At 36.2% G+C, this 21,571-nt stretch overlaps 1 protein-coding gene across 1 annotated transcript in view; it reads left to right on the top strand.

The window, feature by feature from the left end:
- The first annotated feature begins 2,037 nt into the window (after positions 1-2,037).
- The window catches only part of GSTCD (glutathione S-transferase C-terminal domain containing), a 129,493-nt gene continuing 109,959 nt past the window's right edge, over positions 2,038-21,571 (top strand). The window contains exons 1-5 of the mRNA XM_052641983.1: positions 2,038-2,457; positions 3,399-3,866; positions 7,395-7,463; positions 11,471-11,722; positions 17,166-17,259. Coding sequence (XP_052497943.1) covers positions 2,038-2,457; positions 3,399-3,866; positions 7,395-7,463; positions 11,471-11,722; positions 17,166-17,259 — 1,303 coding nt within the window. The remainder of the gene's footprint in view (positions 2,458-3,398; positions 3,867-7,394; positions 7,464-11,470; positions 11,723-17,165; positions 17,260-21,571) is intronic.

Genomic DNA, 21,571 nt, shown 5'->3' with positions numbered 1-21,571 from the left:
ATAGCATGATGTTGTTTTTAGTCTTCCGTTTTGTGTGTCTTGTTTAAGTGTTAACAGGACTGGTTTTTACTTATTCCCTGAGGAAATTGATTATGTTTTCTTTCAAATCTGCTCCTTAGGAAGGCACTTAGGGATCTTCTTTATAGTATGGCTGAATCCCTTCTCTGTTCACCTGAAACTCTTTGTCACAACTTTGTTGATCAGCTATACCTCAAAACAAAATAAAAGGTTTAAAAAATTTTTTAAAAAGGAAGGTGGGACATGACAAATGTGACATCTATGCACAATAAAACTGTTATTTGCTATTTTTAAAAAGTAGTCTTCTTTACAGTGTCAACAAAAGGAGTTAAAAGGATAAGTAAATTAATCAGCAAAATATATAGAGGGGCAAACTATATCTATATAGTTTAGGTATAGAAATAGCAACCCACTACCTCCAAAGAGACTGTCAATTTTCTACAAAAGGTTGGTTTCTTTTGCCTGTGAGCTTTAACAAATGCCCTTTAATACTTTCTTTTAAAATCAGCTCTAGATGAAGAAAAAAGAAAAAAATCCAAAAGGTAATTAAGTTAGTTCAGGAAGAAAATAGTTTCCTTTGGCTAAAAGTTGTTGCTTTTAAATTACATGAAATAATTTTCTCCTAGATAATCTTAAGTAACAAGCCACGGTGCAGGTCTGTTACGTTTTAATAAAAGAAATATAAACACTAGTGATTATTTACATTACCAAGAAGTTTTCCAAGACAGTAATGTTACTGTGTATATCTTTACTAACTATATCTTTGTTGTAATGAATTATTAGCTCTTTAATAAAAAAAGTTGAGGACCAAGATTAGTGAGTATTTGATTGTTTTGCTTTTAATTAAAAAAAAACTAAGGAACTTATAGTGTAAAGAAAATTTAGTTGATTTTAATACCCTAAAATTCGGGGTACACTAATATTTCAAATATACTTAAAGAGTTGCATGTATACTTTTTAAAGGCTTTTAAAATAATTTTTTTAATTTAAAATATTTTTTCTTTAATATACCAGTTAGTATGTGGCAAATGCTTTTAAAGGGTGCCATCTAGTGTCAGTTTGGAAATTTTGATTTATGGATTTGAACATGGGGAATTTTAGACCCAAGAAATGTAGAAATCAAGCAAAAAGTCATAATTGACAGAAGTCTTAAGGATTATGACTTGAAAGCACCCATCAATAATTTGACCACAAGATTGTATATGTTTGCATCTTTAAAATAATGAACATGTCTATTCATCTGTGCATTCACTCAGTGCTTTTTGATTATACACACACACACATATATATATATATAATATCAGACCTTGTTCCATGATATTACAGTGACTAAAATGAAATTTATAATCTCATGGAACATGCTATTGGAGGAAGACAAGAATAGATACATAGTATGTTGCAATAGTGATAAATGCTAGGTGTTCTTGATTATTTCTTGCATCCTATTCTGTTCATCTTTTATTCTCACCTGTAGTGAGACTGACAAGTACTTGACTGGGAGGGCTATATTACAAAGCACCTGAGGTATGCTCATTTTAAAGGAGCTGTGTATAAAATCCCCTTGCGTGCATGTGTGCTAAGTCACTTCAGTCGTGTTCAACTCTTTGCAACCCCAAGGACTCTAGCCCATCAGCCTCCTCTGTCCATGGGATTTCCCAGACAAGAATATTGGAGTGGGTTGACATTTCCTCCGCCAGGGGATCTTCCCAACCCAGGGATAGAACACACAACTTTTACATCTCCTGCATTGTCAGGTGGGTTCTTTACCACTAGCACCACTTGGAAAGTCCTAAAATCCTCTTAAGACTAGTTAATTGCACAATGTGGGCCTCATTCTTTTGGAAGCCATTTATTCATGCCAAGAACAAATTTTTATAGAATCATATCTATCACAAATCCTTGCTGATTTCTAGAAAAAGTTTTAAAGTGTTCATCTTTTATTTTAGCTTTGCAATTACTATACCCTAAGACCTAAAACCACTTCAATTTATGCTTCAGGTAACCCAATGAAAGAAGAAAATGAAAGGCATTAAGAAAAGCCTTACAGAAGAATATCTGTACTTGGACTTTTCTCACCAAAAAGAAGGGTGCATCTTTCCTCTTCATACATCTGTAACTTTATTTTTGTTAGCATACTGTGACTGCACAGTCTTTAAAGTATTCTTAGTCCTCCCTGGAGAAAGCGCAGTTATTTCAGTACTTAAAAATGTACCATCTGAGGGTGTTGAAATACAGATTATTTCAAGGCAAGAGCTTCCACCAATAGTCCAGAGTTGCTGTTTACCTGCAATAGTAGAAAGACCAGACAATTTCTGTCGAGCAGGACTTGCTGTCGTTCTGAGATACATAATCCAGAAGTCATATGAAGCAGACCCCTCAAAGAAGGAAATTTTGGAACTCCTGGGTTTTAAGAAGACTTGCTTGAAAGCTTGTGCTGAAGTAAGTAGAATGTCTCTTTTCTGTTATTTAAAGCTGTAAGTAATCATTGCAGGCAGATTCTTTGTCTTCTGAGCCACAGGGGAAGCCCATAAGTGATAACACATTCACTTGAATATTTATTTAACTCTCTTTCAGAAAATAAAGTTTAATTTACTTAAAAAGAAAACTTCATTTCTTATATGATATTATATATGTTTCATTGCCATTCTTCCAAATCATCCCACCAGTCCAGGTTCGATGCAGGATACAGGATGCTTGGGGCTGGTGCACTGGGATGACCCAGAAGGATGGTACGGGGAGGGAGGTGGGAGGAGGGTTCAGGATGGAAAGCACATGTACACCCATGGTGGATTCATGTTGATGTATGGCAAAACCAATACAATATTGTAAAGTAATTAATCTCCAATTAAAATAAATTTTAAAAAAAGAAAAGAAAAAGAAAACTTCGGTAACCAATAAAAGAGTTGAAGTAGATTTTCATGTGTACCAGTATTTCAGTGCAGTATTAGAAAATAAGTAAAGATTTAATTTATGAGATTTAGAGATATTATTTTTAGGAAAAGATTTTTTTAACCTTTTATTTTAATTATGTTGAGGATTAAAGGAGCTCAAGTAGCAATGTTTCAGAAACCCAGCTCTTTTAGGGAGAGTGTACTTTAGAGGCTTTGGGAAGTGAGGATTTGCTCAGTAAGAGAATATAAGAGAATAGCATATTTTTCCAGATACAGGAGTGCTAAACCTACATTGTTTAATGTTATCACTTCTGAAGCACTGTGATAATGTCTCTTGATAGAGCATAAAGTCTGGCCCAGGAATGGTTTAGCTCAAGACTTAAATTCTCTAAACCAGGCTTGTTTCCCTGTATGAAGTTGTTTTTCTTCTAGTTCGGTTGGAAGTAAAGAATTGTTTCATTTCTTGTTTTTTTTTGTTTTGTTTTGTAGGTTAGTCAATGGACCAGGCTATGTGAACTTACCATCCCTTTAGCTGTTGAGAATTTTCTCAAAGAATCTTTTGATCAACCCCCAACCATTCCTGCTGCAATACTAGAGCTTGAGAAAAAGCTTAGTGAACCTGTTAGAGTGCATAATGATGACAAACTCCGGCGGCAGAAGCTAAAGCAACAGAAGGCTGCTGGGATTGGACCTTCCCTTGCTAAGGAAAAAACGAAGAGCAAGGGTCATAGGCAGGAAACATCTGAAGAGGGGGACTCTTCATCTGCAAGCCTGGAACTGAAAGTGGCATTCTCAAAGCTCACAATACACAAGGAACCCGCTTCTGCCAACAGAGAGCCTTCTCACATCAGAAAAGCAAAGGCCTCTGACCTGCCACCTCTGGATCATGTGTTTGCAGAAGGCCTGTACTTCACTTTGGCAGATATTGTGCTCTTGCCCTGTATCCATCATTTTTTGGTAAGGTTTATCAGGAGTCGATACACTGTTGTAGGTTTCAGTCCATAAAGCTTCCCAGGTTTGAATTCCTATTCCATTTCTTATTATGCTTCTGGGTGAGTTATTAATATCTGTCTGCATTTCCTTATCTGTAAAACAGTGATGATAGTAGTGCCCATCTATTTGGATCAGTGTGAGGAACAAATGACAATTTGTTTAAAGTAGGAACAACGCTTAGACATAGTTGCTGTCAATAAATTTAGTAATTAGTATGACTTTTAGTTTTGAGTTGCTAAAATATTAGCATTTGTTATGATTATTAGGGATTCCCTAGTGGCCCAGTGGTCAAGAATCCGCCTGCAGTGCAGGAGACCCCAGTTCCATTCCTGGTTGGGAAAATCCCCTGGAGAAGGGATAGGCTACCCATTCCAGTGTTCTTGGGCTTCCCTGGTGGCTCAGACGGTAGAGAATCCACCTGCAATGCAGGAGACTTGGGTTGGATTCCTGGGTCGGGAAGATGCCCTGGAGAAGGGAATGGCAACCCACTCCAGTATTCCTGCCTGGAAATCCCATGGACAGAGGAGCCTGGAGGGCTACAGTCCATAGGGTCGAAAAGAGTCAGATACAACTGAACCACTAAGCACAGCACACAGTACATGGTTATTAAGCTTAAATTCTCTTGTGATTATCTTCTAATACTAGAGGTTCCAGCATTAAAATACTGAAATCTCTGGTCAACTATATTTTATAATTAAGTAGTCACTTCAGATGGCTTGCTTCCCAGGTGGCTCAGTGATAAAGAATTCCCTGCAATGCCGGAGATGTGGCTTTGATTCCTGGGTCAGGAAGATGCCCTGGAGAAGGAAATGGCAACCCACTCCAGTATTCTTACCTGGGACATCTCATGGACTGAAGAGCCTGGCGCGCTACAGTTCGTGGGGCCGCAGAGTCGGACATGACTTAGCAACTAAACAGGTCAAATTCCTTACCACTATGCCACCTGGGAAACCACTAATTTCATTATGTCAGACGCTATTAAATCAGAAATATTTTACCCACATCTCTCTGTTATGTAACAGAACAGTCAGTCCTATTCAATGCTGTGGAAGATTATAAATGGAAAGTTTCCATTTTTAGTTCAGGTATATATATGCACATGCTAAGTCGCTTCAGTTGTGTTCGACTCTTTGCAACCCCATGGGTTGTAGCCCGCCTGGTTCCTCTGTCCTTGGGATTCTCCAGGCAAGAATACTGCAGTGGGTTGCCATGCCCTCCTCCAGGGAATCTCCCAAACCAGGGATTGAACCTGTGTCTCTTAAGTCTTCTGCATAGGCAGGCAGGTTCTTTACCACTAGCTCGGAAATTGTTTTTTCTTTTTCCTCCACTGTCTGTGGGAGGGACAAAGGACAAGGTACAAACAGTATCAAGTGAACCAGAAAAGCTAGAGCTCTTTGTAGCTTTCCTATCGGTTTTCCAGAACTGCATTTTTCCCACTTTGAAGCATTTCACCCTTTCCTTTACTAAGGAATCAGATAATCAGATTTTATTTATTATATATCACCAATACTTCAGGTATGTTTACTGACAGTTGAGAAAATATTTCTAATGAATATCTATGTATTTGGAGACCAGTGCTTCACTAATAAGTTAGGTGGCATCAATCAGTGGGTGTTTTTCTAAAGAACATTGCTCTTTTCTTTAAAATGGGAGCAAAACAAGATTAGAAACCAAAATAACTTCAGAATTAAAGGATGTGAAAACGAGATTTAGGAATTGTTTAGATGTTGATTGGTATTGTAAATGTCGCGTGTATTCCTACTGTCCTTGGAGCTGTAGCTGGATAGGGAGTAAAACATAGATTTTTTTTTTTTTTCCTAGTCAAATCATTTCTAAATTCTCTTGTCACCATTATTACCAACTTTAGTCATTAAAGCAGTCATTTGGTACATATTATAAAATACAGTTGATATTCATGGCTTCTTGGTCTTCCTGGATAACTCTTTGTTTCTAATTTCTTAAAAATTGAATCTTAAGTGGCACAACCATTAATTCATTCATTTGAGAAATTTATTTGAAAGCCTACTGTATATGTCATGTTCTGTTGTATATGCTAGGAATACAGTGATGAACAAGAGAGAAAGAGTCCCAGTCCTTATGGAGTTAATATTCTAGTAGAAATAGAAGAATAGGAAAGATAGAAATGAGCAAATAGACAAATAAAATAATATACATTTAAATAATGGTGAGGACTACAAAGGAAATAAGTTGATAGAGAAGACTTCAGTATTTGCTTTCAAATGTAACAAGACATGAAAAATTGGATTCACCTGCATAAAGATGATTTTTAGATCATTATCCAGACATCCATCTTTTACATTTGATTTTAGCTTAATTTAATACTGTTTACCTGATTAGGATCAACTGAGGTGAAAGTTCCTAATTGAGAGGATTTTTTCCCCCTTCAATCAGGTTGGACATCAGCCTGACCACTGCTGAGTAAATCTATCAAATACAACTAAGGAACTCTGTCTCAGTTTAAAATAGTGGAAAACTTGTACACTCACCCTTTTCTATTACATGTATTCTGTGATTAAATTCTTCTCTTTGGACATTTATATGTAAACTAATTCTCTAAATATTTTCCTTTGTTTGTTTGTATTTTTCCTGGATCATCACATTTTCTTTCAGGAATTAATCTTTCTTTGCCAAAGCTTTGATGTTATTTCTGTTATATTTATTTTCCTCTTATAAGTCATCTTGGGTTATGAAGCAGCCGTTTTAGTTCAGATGGTGGCAATGATGCCAAGCCTTTATACTTGTAGTAACTCACATTGAGGTGATGAAATAGCAGTCCAAATGATCAGAATCAGGATCAAGTTCATGATCAGGAATGAGGGTCAAGTTACTAGGTTTGGATCAGAAACAGAGATCTGCATCTAGGGTCAAAATATTTAGCCATAGAAATAAGATCAAGAATATGAAAGGGCAGTCAATTTTGCTGATTCAAGGTTTGGTATACCAGAGGTCAAAATTAGAAGAGTTAGGGAAAATACCCAGTTTTGCTAAACAAAATGATGGCTTCCTGGTAGCTCAGACAGTAAGGAATCTGCCTGCAATGCAGGAGACCGGAGTTTGATCCCTGAGTTGAGAAGATTCCCTAGAGAAGAGAATGGCAACCCACTCCAGTATTCTTCCCTGGAAAATTCCACGGACAGAGGAATCTGGTGGGCTGCAACGCATGGGACAGCAAAGAGTTGGACACAACTGAGCAAGCAAGCAAGGGAAAATATCCAATTTTGCTAAACAGAATAAAGCCAGATATGCAAAACAATGGCTAGGAGAGGCTGCAGTGTTAGATCTAAACCTCAGCTCCAAGCTCCTTTTCCTCTTCATAGGATATTAGCTGGCAAAGGTAACCCCGGATAACCCAACACTTCTTCCTGGAAGGTGCTTGATAAAATCCTCTCGTTTGGAAAGTTTCAGGAATGGATTTAAAAAGAATAAATTAAAATGCATACTACTTATGATTCCCCCTTCCCTTTGATTTAGTTGCTAGAATCTTCTAGTATACAGAAGAGCAAGCAGATGGGAGTATTGACAGTGAATAGCCATAGTAAGGTAAAATCTTTTCAGATACCAGAAAATTTTGTAGTTATTTTTAAGTTACTACTACTAAACAGGTACACTTTGATCGAACTGTTGAAAAGATTGTTCTACTCCTGGAGGATAAACAAATTGCCACTTTATGAAATATTTTTGTAACCTGCATATGTATGATATAACATACTACATTTTAACTTCTAATGCTTTGAATATAGCTTTTAGAAGAATGACATTTGTTACAAAAGTAAAAACATTGTATAAATTGATTTTTCAGCAAAAATGCCTATGTTAAATACCTCTTTCATTGTTCTCATTGGCACAAAATTGAGAATAAAATGGGAATCTCGCTATTGGCTGACATATTGCAAAAATCATGAATGCTCTGGTTAATTTATATTTTCTATATCCTATCCTATGTTCTAGGTCCTTAAGAATTTTCAGTTTTAACTCACCAGTTCTAGACTGTTAGAAAAACACTAAACTGGGATTTTATTTCCACTTTGTTTACTATTTTTTACACTGCTTACGCTGCTCACCTAAACATTTGTTAGTTATGAGATGCTTTTGAAAGAGTAGATGTGACTAAGGAAATGACATGGAAGAGTTACAACACACTCTACTAAGTTATGGAAAGTAATACAGAGATCTTTTGGATAGGTATAATATATTCTCTTTTTATTTGCACAAGTTTTTTCTGCCCCTAATTGTAATTAACTGCAAAGCCACTCCTGGTGGCTTAGATGGTAAAGAGTCTGCCTGCAATATAGGAGACCCAGGTTCAATCCCTGGGTTGGGAAGATTCTCTGGAGAAGGGAATGGCTACCCAGTCCAGTATTCTTGCCTGGAGAATTCCATTGGCAGAGGAGCTTGATGGGCTACAGTTTATGGGGTTGCAGAGAGTTGGATACGACTAAGCAACTAACTCTTTCATAAAGCCACTAGGATTTCATTTTGTGTTCTTCATAGCAGTTTTTTTTTTAAACCATTACTTTAAAAATTAATTCTCTAGTTTTCTTGTCCTTAAGTAACTTGATTAAAATTTATAATGATTTTGATCTTATCAGCCAAGTAACATTTTTTAAAAATCATTTCTTAGGGACAAATTTAATTCTTGTTTCACACATTTTTCATTAGCTTCTTCGTTAAATACATTTTCTCAAGTGTAATTAACAAATGTGGTGCAGTACCTCCTGAGCTGTCTGGATAATAGCAGAGCAGCCTGGCATGTTGATTAACTGGAATGACCTGTCATGTAGAGTAAAAGTCCTCAGTTTTTTTAAACATGAATTATTGTTTCTTAATTACAGTTTATTTCAAAAAGAGGGAAAGATGTCATATGCATCTAACAAATAAGAATAAATCACTACCAAGGAAAGTAAAGGAAAGTGAGGAAATGAGAACATTTCTTATGTGATTAATTTATCATAGCTTAAAGCTCAATTCCCTTAACTCATAATCTGTTTTCAGGCAACTAAGTATTTTGTTGAGAGAAACATTTTTACTCCCAGAGGGCCATTTAGACAGTATTTTTCAAACTTTTTTACTTTTCGTAGTAAATAATACATTTTACAAGATGATTGAGTATACAAGTATACATCTTTATATTATACATATATACAAAATAATCTGCCTACTACATGCTATTTACCCTGATATTTTCTATTTTATTTCATTTAAAAAACTAGCTATATTGATTTTTAAATCTCTTAATGGGTCATAAGCAGCAGTTTGAGGAAGAGGTGGCAAGAATACACAGAAGAAATGTACAAAAAAAAGCTTCACAGCCAAGATAATCACGATGGGGTGATCACTCACCTAGAGCCAGACATCCTGGAATGTGAAGTCAAGTGGGCCTTAGAAAGTATCACTACAAACAAAGCTAGTGGAGGTGATGGAATTCCAGTTGAGCTATTTCAAATCCTGAAAGATGATGCTGTGAAAGTGCTGCACTCAATATGCCAGCAAATTTGGAAAACTCAGCAGTGGCCACAGGATTGGAAAAGGTCAGTTTTCATTCCAATCCCAAAGAAAGGCTATGCCAAAGAATGCTCAAACTACCACACAATTGCACTCATCTCACACGCTAGTAAAGTAATGCTCAAAATTCTCCAAGCCAGGCTTCAGCAGCACATGAACCATGAACTTCCAGATGTTCAAGCTGGTTTTAGAAAACGCAGAGGAACCACAGATCAAATTGCCACATCTGCTGGATCATGGAAAAAGCAAGGGAGTTCCAGGAAAACATCTACTTCTGCTTTATTGACTATACCAAAGCCTTTGACTGTGTGGATCACAATAAACTGTGGAAAATTCTGAAAGACATGGGAATACCAGACCACCTGCCCTACCTCTTGAGAAACCTGTTTGCAGGTCAGGAAGCAACAGTTAGAACTGGACATGGAACAACAGACTGGTTCCAAATAGGAAAAGGAGTACGTCAAGGCTGTATATTGTCACCCTGCTTATTTAATTTCTATGCAGAGTGCGTCAGAAACGCTGGGCTAGAAGAAGCACAAGGTGGAATCAAGATTGCCGGGAGAAATATCAATAACCTCAGATATGCAGATGACACCACCATTTTGGCAGAAAGTGAAGAAGAACTAAAAAGCCTCTTGATGAAAGTGAAACAGGAGAGTGAAATAGTTGGCTTAAAGCTCAACATTCAGAAAACGAAGATCATGGCATCTGGTCCCATCACTTCATGGGAAATAGATGGGGAAACAGTGGGAACACTGTCAGACTTTCATTTTGAGGGGCTCCAAAATCAGTGCAGATGGTGATTGCAGCCATGAAATTAAAAGACGCTTACTCCTTGGAAGGAAAGTTATGACCAACCTAGATAGCATATTCAAAAGCAGAGACATTACTTTGCGGACTAAGGTCTGTCTAGTCAAGGCTATGGTTTTTCCAGTAGTCATGTATGGATGTGAGAGTTGGACTGTGAAGAAAGCTGAGCACTGAAGAATTGATGCTTTTGAACTGTGGTGTTGGGGAAGACTCTTGAGAGTCCCTTGGACTGCAAAGAGAGCCAACCAGTCCATTCTAAAGGAGATCAGTCCTGGGTGTTCTTTGGAAGGAATGATGCTAAAGCTGAAACTCCAATACTTTGGCCACCTCATGCAAAGAGTTGACTCATTGGAAAAGACTCTGATGCTGGGAGGGATTGGGGGCAGGAGAAGAGGACGACAGAGGATGAGATGGCTGGATGGCATCACCGACTCAATGGACATGAGTTTGAGTGAACTCTGGGAGATGGTGATGGACAGGGAGGCCTGGCATGCTGCAGTTCATGGGGTCGCAAAGAGTCAGACACGACTGAGCGACTGAACTGAACTGATAGCTAGATATATCTGTAGAGATTTTCTATGATTCGACCTTTTCACTTTTTCTGTTCATAATTATAAGTCATAATCTGTTTGTAACAGTATAGCTGTTTCTATGGAAACAGCATTCACTGTCTTACAAAGAACAACATTCTAATTTTTAAAAAAATTGAAGTTCGGAGATGGTGCTAGGGAGAAAGCATCTGACCAAGGCAAAATACATGTTAATTTACATCAGGGGTAATGGTTTCAAATGTTTTTAACTTGAATAAATAAGTCTTTCTTTAAATGCTGCATCATCATGAAAAGCAGCAAACTGCTGATAAATGCAACTACATGGATGAATCTCAGAATCATACTGCTAAATGAAAAGAACCACATTTTGTGATTCCATTCTTTTGAAATTCTTGAAAAGGCAGAATTATACACATGAGAAGCAGATCAGTGATTGCCTGCAACTGACTGGGGAGCAGGGACTGACTGCGGGCAGTCCCAAGGGAACTTTCCTGTGTGACACTGAGTGTTCCAGTAGTAGGTTATGGTGGTAGATGCACCACTGTTTAAATTTACTAAAACTCATTCTGTGAACTGTGTACACTTAAAATGTGTGAATTTTATGGTATGTAAGGTTACTTCAGTCAGCTGTTATAACAAACAAAAATTATGTATAATAATATGTTTTGTTCTTTTTCTGCCTAGGTAATTATCTGCAGGAAACTTTCTGGAAAGCTGGTAGAATTTCCACTGCTGGCTGCCTGGTACCAGAGGATTCAGGAAGTGCCAAGAGTGCAAACAGCAGCTTCTCAGTGTGGGATCCAATTTTTCAGTTTACCAGAATTACAGACCACCTCAAGTCAACAGCCCCCAAACATAGATGAGGCCCCATGTGCAGAGGAGCAAAATGATCCTTCGTTTATTGGAGGACCAAGACCCACTATGACTAAATTAATGGTAATTCAGTTGTTTTTATTAAAATTTTGTTGAAAGATTCCATGTGATAAAAGTTGCTTAGTATACTACCCCAACTTGTAATTATCTATTGACATTTTTGTTATAAATTTTATTTACATCACTCTTATCACACTTTCTGGTAGTCTTTGCATTTAAGTGAAATACTGTAAATTGAAGATGTTTACTATTATGTGTCTTTGGAGACAAGTCAGAATATATATTTTTAAGAGTATTTTTCTCAAAACATTTTGTTTTACATTTGATACACCAAAGTCATATCTCATCTGGTCAAGTTTATTGTTTTAACCTGATGTTTTCCTATTGCGAGGAACTAGTCTTGTTTTTTTATTTTTTATTTTTTTTATATATATTTTTTTTAGTATTAAGTTTTTTATTTTTTTAATTTTAAAATCTTTAATTCTTACATGTGTTTTTTTAATTTTGAGGTGATGATTTGAATTAAAGAAATGAGAATGATTATCTCAATTTATTTGCCAAGGTTTTGTCTAAATTTAAGATTTTTGAATTCTGTTTTTAATTTATTCCTTGATTTTATGACCTTATATAGAATAAGAATGCATATCATTTATTTTTCTCTGTTTGCAGCATAATTTGTTTCTCATGGTACTAAGTGTATATGTTTTCACCAATAGGCTTTCTTTTCACTATCATTCAAAACAATTAGCAACAGAACTTCTCTGGTGGTCCAGGGGCTAAGACTGCATTACTAATGCGTAGGGCCCAGGTTCATGGTCAGGGAACTAGATACCACATGCTACAATTAAGACCTGGTGCAGCCATGTAAATAAATAAATATTTTAAAATATTTACAAAAATGGCTTGCTTTTAACTTAGACTACTTGAAGATTTATTTGAATAGGGAATTCATGAAGTAATTTGAGCTAGTCAGCTGAGTTGTATTGGCAAAAAAATTAGTATGTTTTTCTTACTTGGGTTAGGAAGTATCTGAGTTCTAGTGTTAACAAAGTTCTTTGATTTTGAAAGGCACAAGAAGATGTTAGTAGTAACACCAGCTCCTCATCTCTTCAGCTAAGTTTTGTTAGCCTAGTGGTGAAACAATAAAACAGGAGTTGATTGTGTAAGATATAGTAGTTTGATGTGTCTTGATCGGATGGTTATATTGTTCAGCCATCTTTCGTTTACCTCCTCTGATGGTTTTTGTTTGTAAAAATAATTGCCAGGATAGTAATCGTTGTATTAAAATACTAATTTCTAAAATTTTAGCAAACCAATTATCCGTGCTTTTATTTGAATTCATACTTTTACAGAGTCTTGAAAAAAGATTGGTAATTCACATTTTTCTGCCTATGCTTTTCCAGCAACAAAATGATATTAGGAAAGACATTTGCATTTGTTCCATTATAAAATATTTATATAAAAGAGATAAATATATTTAGAGAAAAGTTAAACAATCATAAAAATAAGTCCTTTGTAATAATATTAAAAATATAAAGGAATCCTGAAATTTTAAATTACAGGGGATGAATTAGTTTAGGTCCTCCAAGAAGCAAATTCCAAGACAGGGTTAGATGTGCTGCAGGAACACTGAAGGGAACATCTGTGAGGGGAAGTGGGGAGGACACCAGAGGAGGGTGCAAGAGCCTTCAGAAGGCGGTGCAGGTTTGACCACTGTGCATGAAAACAGGAAAGGAAGGAAGGTGGCATCAGGAAAGTCAGACTTCAGTGTAATTGCAAAGGCTTGGTCAAGGTAGTGGGGAATCCTCGAGCTTCAGTCCTCTGTCACAGAGTTCCATGTTTCTCAAAGGTGGCCTGCACTCTTAGTCTCTGTGCCTGAGACTTAGTCACTGACTTGGCAATAGTCCCTGGGAAGGCTATATTAGAGACCAGGTGACTTGCGTTCTAGACCCAGCTTTGTAGTCAAGCTAACGTTATTATTATACCTTCAGTAAGGCATTTGACCAAAAGGTCTCAATTTCTCCTTTTATAAATTAGAGTGAGGTATATACCTTTGTATATGAGTCATTTCTAATTTTAAATCTTTATGATTGTATGAAAGCTGACTGGGACATTGCATCAGCAATTTTAAAAGAACAAAGTTTTCAAATCTAAAAATAAATTAAAATTTCAATTTTCTTTTAATTCTACCTAGATTGTGTGTATTGGATACATTTTTTTCTTTTTATCACTTTCCCAGCTTTTTTAAAGTTCACCCAAGTAACATTTTCCCTTTTAATAGGGCATTGTTTTTGCTAAGTTTCTCATTGTTGTATATTTGAAAGACAATATTATATCAAGTTAACATATTCTGTGAATGTATTAATTTTATTTATACTGTAGTTTTTCATTTCTGTATAGTCAGAGTTTGTGTGTGTGTGTTTGCTTTTTTTTTTTTGCCAATTGCATGAGAACACATGAAATTGACCCAGAGTGGATATGTAAAATCAGAGAAGGCGATGGCACCCCACACCAGTACTCTTGCCTGGAAAATCCCATGGACAGGGGAGCCTGGTAGGCTGCAGTCCATGGTGTCATGAAGAGTAGGACACGACTTCAGTTTCACTTTCACTTTTCAGTTTCGTGCATTGGAGAAGGAAATGGCAACCCACTCCAGTATTCTTGCCTGGAGAATTCCAGGGACGGGGGAGCCTGGTGGACTGCCCTCTATGTTGTCGCAGAGTTGGACATGACTAAAGCAACTTAGCAGCAGCAGCAGCAGATGTGTAAAATACAAAAAATTTTCTTGGCATCCGGTCCCGTTACTTCATGGGAAATAGATGGGGAAACAGTGGAAACAGTGTCAGACTTGTTTTTTTTGGGCTCCAGAATCACTGCAGATGGTGATTGCAGCCATGAAATTAAAAGACGCTTACTCCTTGGAAGAAAAGTTATGACCAACCTAGATAGCATATTCAAAAGCAGGGACGAGGGAGCCTGGTGGGCTGCCGTCTCTGGGGTCACACAGAGTCAGACACAACTGAAGCAACTTAGAAGCAGCAGCATAGAGGTTACATTCTGGTGGGGGAGGTAAATAAAAACCACAAGTAAATATGTAACACATTAGCTAATGATAAGTGTTATAAAAATAATGTGGGATGAGGGGAGTGGAGATAATGGAGGTCATGATCATATTTTAGATAAGGTGGTCGAGAAGGCTTAACTGATGAGGTGAAGACATTGATCAGATGACCAGAATGAAGATTTGGTGGATATGTTCTAGGCATATGGTCCAGCTAGTAGAAGACCCTGAACAAATTTACAGAGACAGAAAGTGGATCAGTAGTTGCCCAGGGCAGGGAGCTATGGGCAGAGAACAGAGAGTGTCTGCTATTGGGTATGGGATGTCTTTTTTTGAGATGATGAAAATGTTCTCAAATTAGATAGTGGTGATGGTTACATAACCGTGAATATTTTAAAAACCATTGTATTGTACTCTTTAAAGGGACAGATTTTATGGCATATAAATTATACTTCAAAATAGTTGTATTTTATAAAAGACCCTAAGTTAAGAATGAGTGTGGTAAAATGAGGAATAGCAAGAAGTTCAGTATGGCTAGACTGGACTAAGGGGGTTTTAGGAAAGAGGTGATGATGTCAAAGAATGTGTTTATCTTCCTGGAGGCAGGTAAGTACTCTGGCCTCTATACCTGTGGCTATATCTATGCCCCAACAAAAGAATTTTTTAACTATCCTTTTAGACTGGAATTCAGCTAATCTTCATGGTGGAAAGTAATCTCCTTAACTAACTGATACAAAGGGGTTAATGATTGATTTTCAGGGATTTTTCTTTTGAATAAGATATTCCTGGAGATTAAAAAAAAAAAAAATTCCAGAACCATGGATATCTTTCCTGTGGGCTGTGGACACAGAATGTGATTACAAAGGGGTCTGGAAATCCATGAGTAAGCCATGCCACTGTTTGTAGATCAAATAAATAAATGTACAACATTCAACATGAGAAAGGAACCTGAGAATTTTTTTATATATGGAAGAGGGGCGATCATTTTCTTAAATGTTGGGAACTAGTTGGTTAAACAAAGTGAAGTCGCTCAGTCGTGTCCGACTCTTTGCGACCGCATAGACTGTAGCCTACCAGCTTCCTCTGTCCATGGGATTTTCCAGGCAATAGTACTGAAGTGGATTAGACTTCCCTGGTGGCTCAGACAGTAAAGCATCTGTCTACAATGCAGGAGACCCAGGTTCGAGCCCAGGGTTGGGAAGATCCCCTGGAAAATGTTAAACAAAAGGGATCCTTTTCTATAGACTTTGTAGGCCCTCGTAAGGGACTAGTATGGATGATATTTGGGGTGCATGTTAAAGTGGGGACTTTTTGATCCTTTAAATATAGCTGCTAGGCTGTAGCAACTGGGGCTTCCCTGGTGGCTCAGAGGTTTAAGCGTCTGCCCGCAATGTGGGAGACCTGGGTTCAATCCCCAGGTCAGGAAAGATCCCCTGGAGAAGGAAATGGCACCCCACTCCAGTATTCTTGCCTGGAGAATCCCATGGACGGAGGAGCCTGGAGGGCTACAGTCCACGGGATCGCAAAGAGTCGGACACGACTGAGCGACTTCACTTCACTTGACAGACCTTGATGGATGTATGCAGAGTTAGTTTTGATTATGTGGATTGTTTTTGATAAAAATTTTATTCTCAGGTGACTTTTCTCTTTGACACCTAATATTTCTAGGTGGCTTATTACTTCTGTGTCACTTCAGGTAATAATTTTAGTAGGAAATTTAATAGGAAAGTAACCGTACTGTTAAGAAACTCCACATTTATTTCTTGTTTTGCGGGGAAGAATACTTTTCGAAAACATCTTGATCATTATTTCTTCTGCTTTTACTTGTTTCTGACTTCTGTTTGCAGAAGTCAGGGTGAGCGTTTAAAGAGTTTTAACAGGAAGCAGAGAACAATGTCAAATACAAATTTTCATGGTTGTCTCAGATCCCATAGTATGAATCTACAAAAGAGAATCTATTAGGGTTGTATTTAAGGTCAAGAAACAAGCAAACAAACAAATAGAATACACTGTGATAACAGAATTAGAGAAGGAGAATAAACCACCTATTCATTCATCCACCAAGCATTTATTCAGTGTTACACCAGGCAGTGCATCAGACTCAACCGTGTATTAATATGGCCTATGGAACTCAATTATATCTCTTCACAGATATCTTACTTTTCTCTCTGGGTGGCTGTATATGAAATATTTTTCTGATGTTTATTACAAGTTCCTGCTTCTTTGAAATACCTTGTGATATTCTGCAGTCATGGAATAGCTAGAGATATTTGAGAGAGTATATTTCAACATATATCTCTTATGTAACAATATTTTGAGGAATGCTTGATGTTTATTAAAATCTGTATTTCACCTTGCCAGTGTAGAAAATAGAATTTGGTGTTCTAGAACATAACAGGATTTTATTAATTCATTAATGTGGAAAGGGCCTATCTCCTTTTCCAGGAAAAAGGCATTGAAGTGATGTTTTCTCCCCACCCTTGCCCCACTTGGACCCTTGATTGGGATACACTTCCTGCAGCAGTGAGCCCAAAGGAAGGTAAATTGTTTTTTTGTTTTGTCTCTTTAAATTTTATTCATATTCTGGATACCCTCCTCTGATCCATCTCCCAGTTCTCTAGTTCTCTCTTTGGCTATCTCTAACATTCGGATCATACTATCCATTGAGTTTTCATTTTATTTTTATTACAAAAATTTTACATATATACATTGCTTTAATTTAGTATTTCCCACATTTGCTATATCTGTTCTTTTTTTCTTTGCTGAAGTATTTTGAAACCTATCCCAGATAATATGTCACCCATAATACACATCTAAACAATATTGACATCTTAAATAATCATCATGTCATTATCATGCTTAATAAAAATCAACAAAAATTTCTTCATCATCTAATAACCACTTCCTAATAATTTCCCCCAATTATTTAAAATATTCTTTGAAAAAAATATTTTGATAGATTTTTTAGTTAAATATATTTTTTATTGCTAAAAACTACATTTGGTTTGTTTATTTTGATGATATATTTTCCTTGGTCATGTTTCAGTTTTCTCTTTTTATAATTGTTCAAACATATATGCTGCATATATTATGTCTAATAGCTGATATTCATTGAGATCTAATTCTTCTGTTCATTGTTTCTGTTGACTTCACTCCTGGTGTCTCATATCCCTGTTAATTTTGTAATTTTAGATTCTGAATTCATTTTTGGGGTTCCCTAAATCTTGGAATCTTGTGAGACCTGGTTAGAAATGAATTCCCATAGTTAGGATTTATGTTTGTGTATGCCAGACATCTTAAACTCTTGCATTTAATGCATGGAACGTATTTTTTCAGGTTGCGATTCCTTCAGCCTTTTCTATCTAGAACTGAGGCTTACACAGAAAATTAACTTTTTCACCTTCCTTTGTTGTTGAATAGAGCTTTTTAAAAAAAAAACACAACATCTTTTCATATTGAATATAGTTTTTCAGTTCTCCTTTCATGTAGTGATACTAGTTTCAGCTCTCCACCATGCGAGGGATCAAGGACTAGCCTCTCTTTTTCTTGCTGTTAAAGCGTAGAGCCCTATATCAGTAGATACCCTCCAGGCAGCTGTGGTGTCAGCTTGAGGTTATTACACTGCTTTTCAGTCCCTTTCCCCCTTTTTCAGGTCCTATGGATTTTCCTTACTCTCAAAAGTCCAATTAAATAGGTAAAGGATAATAGTTGAAGTTTAAATGCCATTTTAGGTATTTTTAGAGGAGGAACATTTTCATAGCTCAGCATTCTATTTCTTTAATTGTTTATGTGTTCTGTAGTTTTATACTTATATAAGTTTTGATTTTTAAAGCACTCTTTAAAATTATTTGCCTTCCTTTTTCATGTTCTTCTCTTCTATGATACATCCTGACATTCCTGTACCTCACTAATCACTTCTGTTCTGTTAATCAAGGAAACATTTTAGAATTCTTCCAAAATGGAAGAAGATTATGTTGGATAGTTAAGAATGCTGCTGCAAAGATATTTTATAAAAATGAAATTTATTTCTTGTTTTTATTAACTATATGAAAAATAGTCACTAGTGAATTTGTTAATGTTTTAATTTAGATTTTTTTTGGCATTTTACAGAGCTTAGATGTTTTTATTGTACATGCAATTAAATTTTCTATACTCTTCAGTTACAGATTTTGAATGGGTTAAACCTATAGTTTACTAAATAAAAGTCAAATTTTTATTAATACTTATATTAAAATGAAAACAGTGTTTTAAGTGCCACATGTTTTTCTTTAACTATAATTAATTTAGTATGAAGGCAAAATGATATTTTCACTTATTAATATGAACACTAAATTATATCTGCTAACAACTCAGAAATTTGACATTAAGCGTTCATGTCTGGTTGTTTTACTGGTTAGAAGTGCATATCTACTGGAGCTCATGGAATATATTGCTTCTTACATGCCTTTAATTGGATCACTTTGTTTTAATAAATATTATGGCAAAGATGGAGCTATAACAGTGGATCTCATGGTATACTCACATTTTACTTAGGTTTGTAGTCTGGTTTAACTAAGGTAGTCTTAGTTCATTTAGGTTCATTTAGTTCACTTAGGTTTGTAGTCTGGTTTAACTAAGGTAGAGTTGTGGTATTTTTCAATGTTCTGTTTTCAGTTCTGATAATTTCAATATTGCACAGTTAATAGGATCTTTGTGAAATGAAATTATTGTACATTGTGGTACAGATGTCACTATGAATGTGTTCTCATGATTTGTGCTCTGGTACTATCTTTTAGGAGAAATTAAATTCTACTAAGGTATTATTGGTACTTGGTTCATTTGAATGTTTCAGAAATCAACTCTATTTACATCAAGATTATGGTGCATGAGAATCAGCTTCTTTACCATCAGACTGTATTAGTTCTCATGATAGAGTCTAACATAGTTCATAAACCTATCTAATCTCGTTCACTGTGCTCACCCGTTTCTCCCCCTCCATCTTATGTGCCAGCCCCTAAATTTCTTGCTGCTTTCCTTCTAAGATCTGTATTTTCTCTCTCCATGACTTCACCTTTATTTTTCTTGCAGCCTTAAATATTCCTCTATTTCCCATTTCTTGAAATTATATTCATCTTTTAAGAATTAGCAAAGCTTTTTCATCAGTTATGGGATCAGACTGCCTGGGTTTGAAACCTGGGCTAATAGCTAGCTAGATAACCTATGGCCAGATTCCTTTCTGAGAATGTCTGAATTCTCTGTATTCTCAATAGACAGTTCTCTGTACCTCAGTGGCCTCATCTGTACATAGTGATAATACTACTACTTACCTTATGAGACTGTTGGTATATTCAGTGAACTAATATATAAAAAGTACAGTGCCAAACTATAATTAATAGCTGGTAAAAAATACTTATATAGTAGTCAGAATTAATCACTTCCTTTCAATATTCCTTTAGTATTTCTTATATTTCATTTTTGATACTTACAGAATACTTCTCTTATACTATGTTTACATGCATATTTTCCTTCTCCAACAAACTGTGAACTCTTTAAATACAGGACTTCTGTGAATAGGTCCTCAATACGTTTTTTTTTTTTTTTAATTGAACTGAATTGAGACCATAGGTCCTTTTTTATCCCCCCTTGTGTGTGTCAGTCACTCAGTCATGTCCAGCTCTTTGCGACTTCATGGACTGTAGCCTGCCAGGCTCCTCTGTCCAGGGAATTCTCCAGGCAAGAATAATGGAGTGGGTTGCTATTCCCTTCTTCGTTTTTTCCCCCTTGGTGTTCAGTAAATATTTACTGAGAAATGAACAGCTTCAGGGTCTGTGGAGGAGTGTTCTGCCTCCAACACCACTTTCCATCCACGTGAGAGTGAGTTTTTTGCTTGACCCCAGACGTTCCTGGAGAGGAGGAAGTTTTCGACTGGGGAGTTTGGTGACTTCTGAGTCAGGACAAAACTTGTGTCAATCCAGATGACAAAGGAGCTGTGACACCTAGGATGGAGTTACATCCAAAAGATATGTCTGGGGGCCTGTCTTTACCATTTAATTTCTGGTCCTGATGAAAGTAAAAACAACTAAAGTCCTGGACCTATAGAGGTTCCCAAAATTCTGGTAACCATACACAGCCTTTTCTTTTTTTAAAACTTCCAGGCAACTTTTTTGTCTCATAGGGATTTAAAAGGCTAAAATAGTTGGGATTATTTAGCTTTAAGAAAAGAGAAGTGGGTATTTAATTTACATTATTATTTTTATTGTTGTCACTATTATTAGTGTATGTTTTTAAAGGGACTGTTTGGGAGTAAGTTGCAGACATCATGACTTCACTTCTCTATACTTTCCTTCAAGAACAAGAACATTTTCTTATATAGCCGTAGTACAATGATCAAAAGAGGATATTTACTTTAGTACCTACTTTTATCTAATGTAGAGTTCAGAAGATTCTAGTACATTTAGTTGTCATGTCACTTTAGTTTCCTTTAATGTTGAATAGTTTCTCAGATGTTTTTTGTATTTCATAACATGAACTTTTTTGAAGGGTTCTGGCCAAGTTTTTGGTAGACTGTCTCTCAATTTGGATTTGTTTAATGTTTCCTCATAATTAGATTCACTTTACGCATTTTTGGTGGAAATGCTACAGAAATGATGTTGCGTCCTTCTCTTCATTATCAGAAGGCATATTATGTCTGTTTGGGCCCAGTTATGTTAACTTTAATCATTTGGTTAAGCTGGGGTCTTCCAGGGGTTTCTGTCGTATTACTATTTTGCTATACTGACTTAAGTAGTTTGTAGGGAGATATAAGGCTACATAATAACTTGTTTCTTTTTAATCTTTCACTTAGTAGTTTATATTCATTTGATATTTCTTGC

This window comes from Budorcas taxicolor, chromosome 6 (assembly GCF_023091745.1).
Source record: "Budorcas taxicolor isolate Tak-1 chromosome 6, Takin1.1, whole genome shotgun sequence".
NCBI lineage: Eukaryota > Metazoa > Chordata > Mammalia > Artiodactyla > Bovidae > Budorcas > Budorcas taxicolor.
This window is presented reverse-complemented; position numbering and strand designations above follow the sequence as displayed.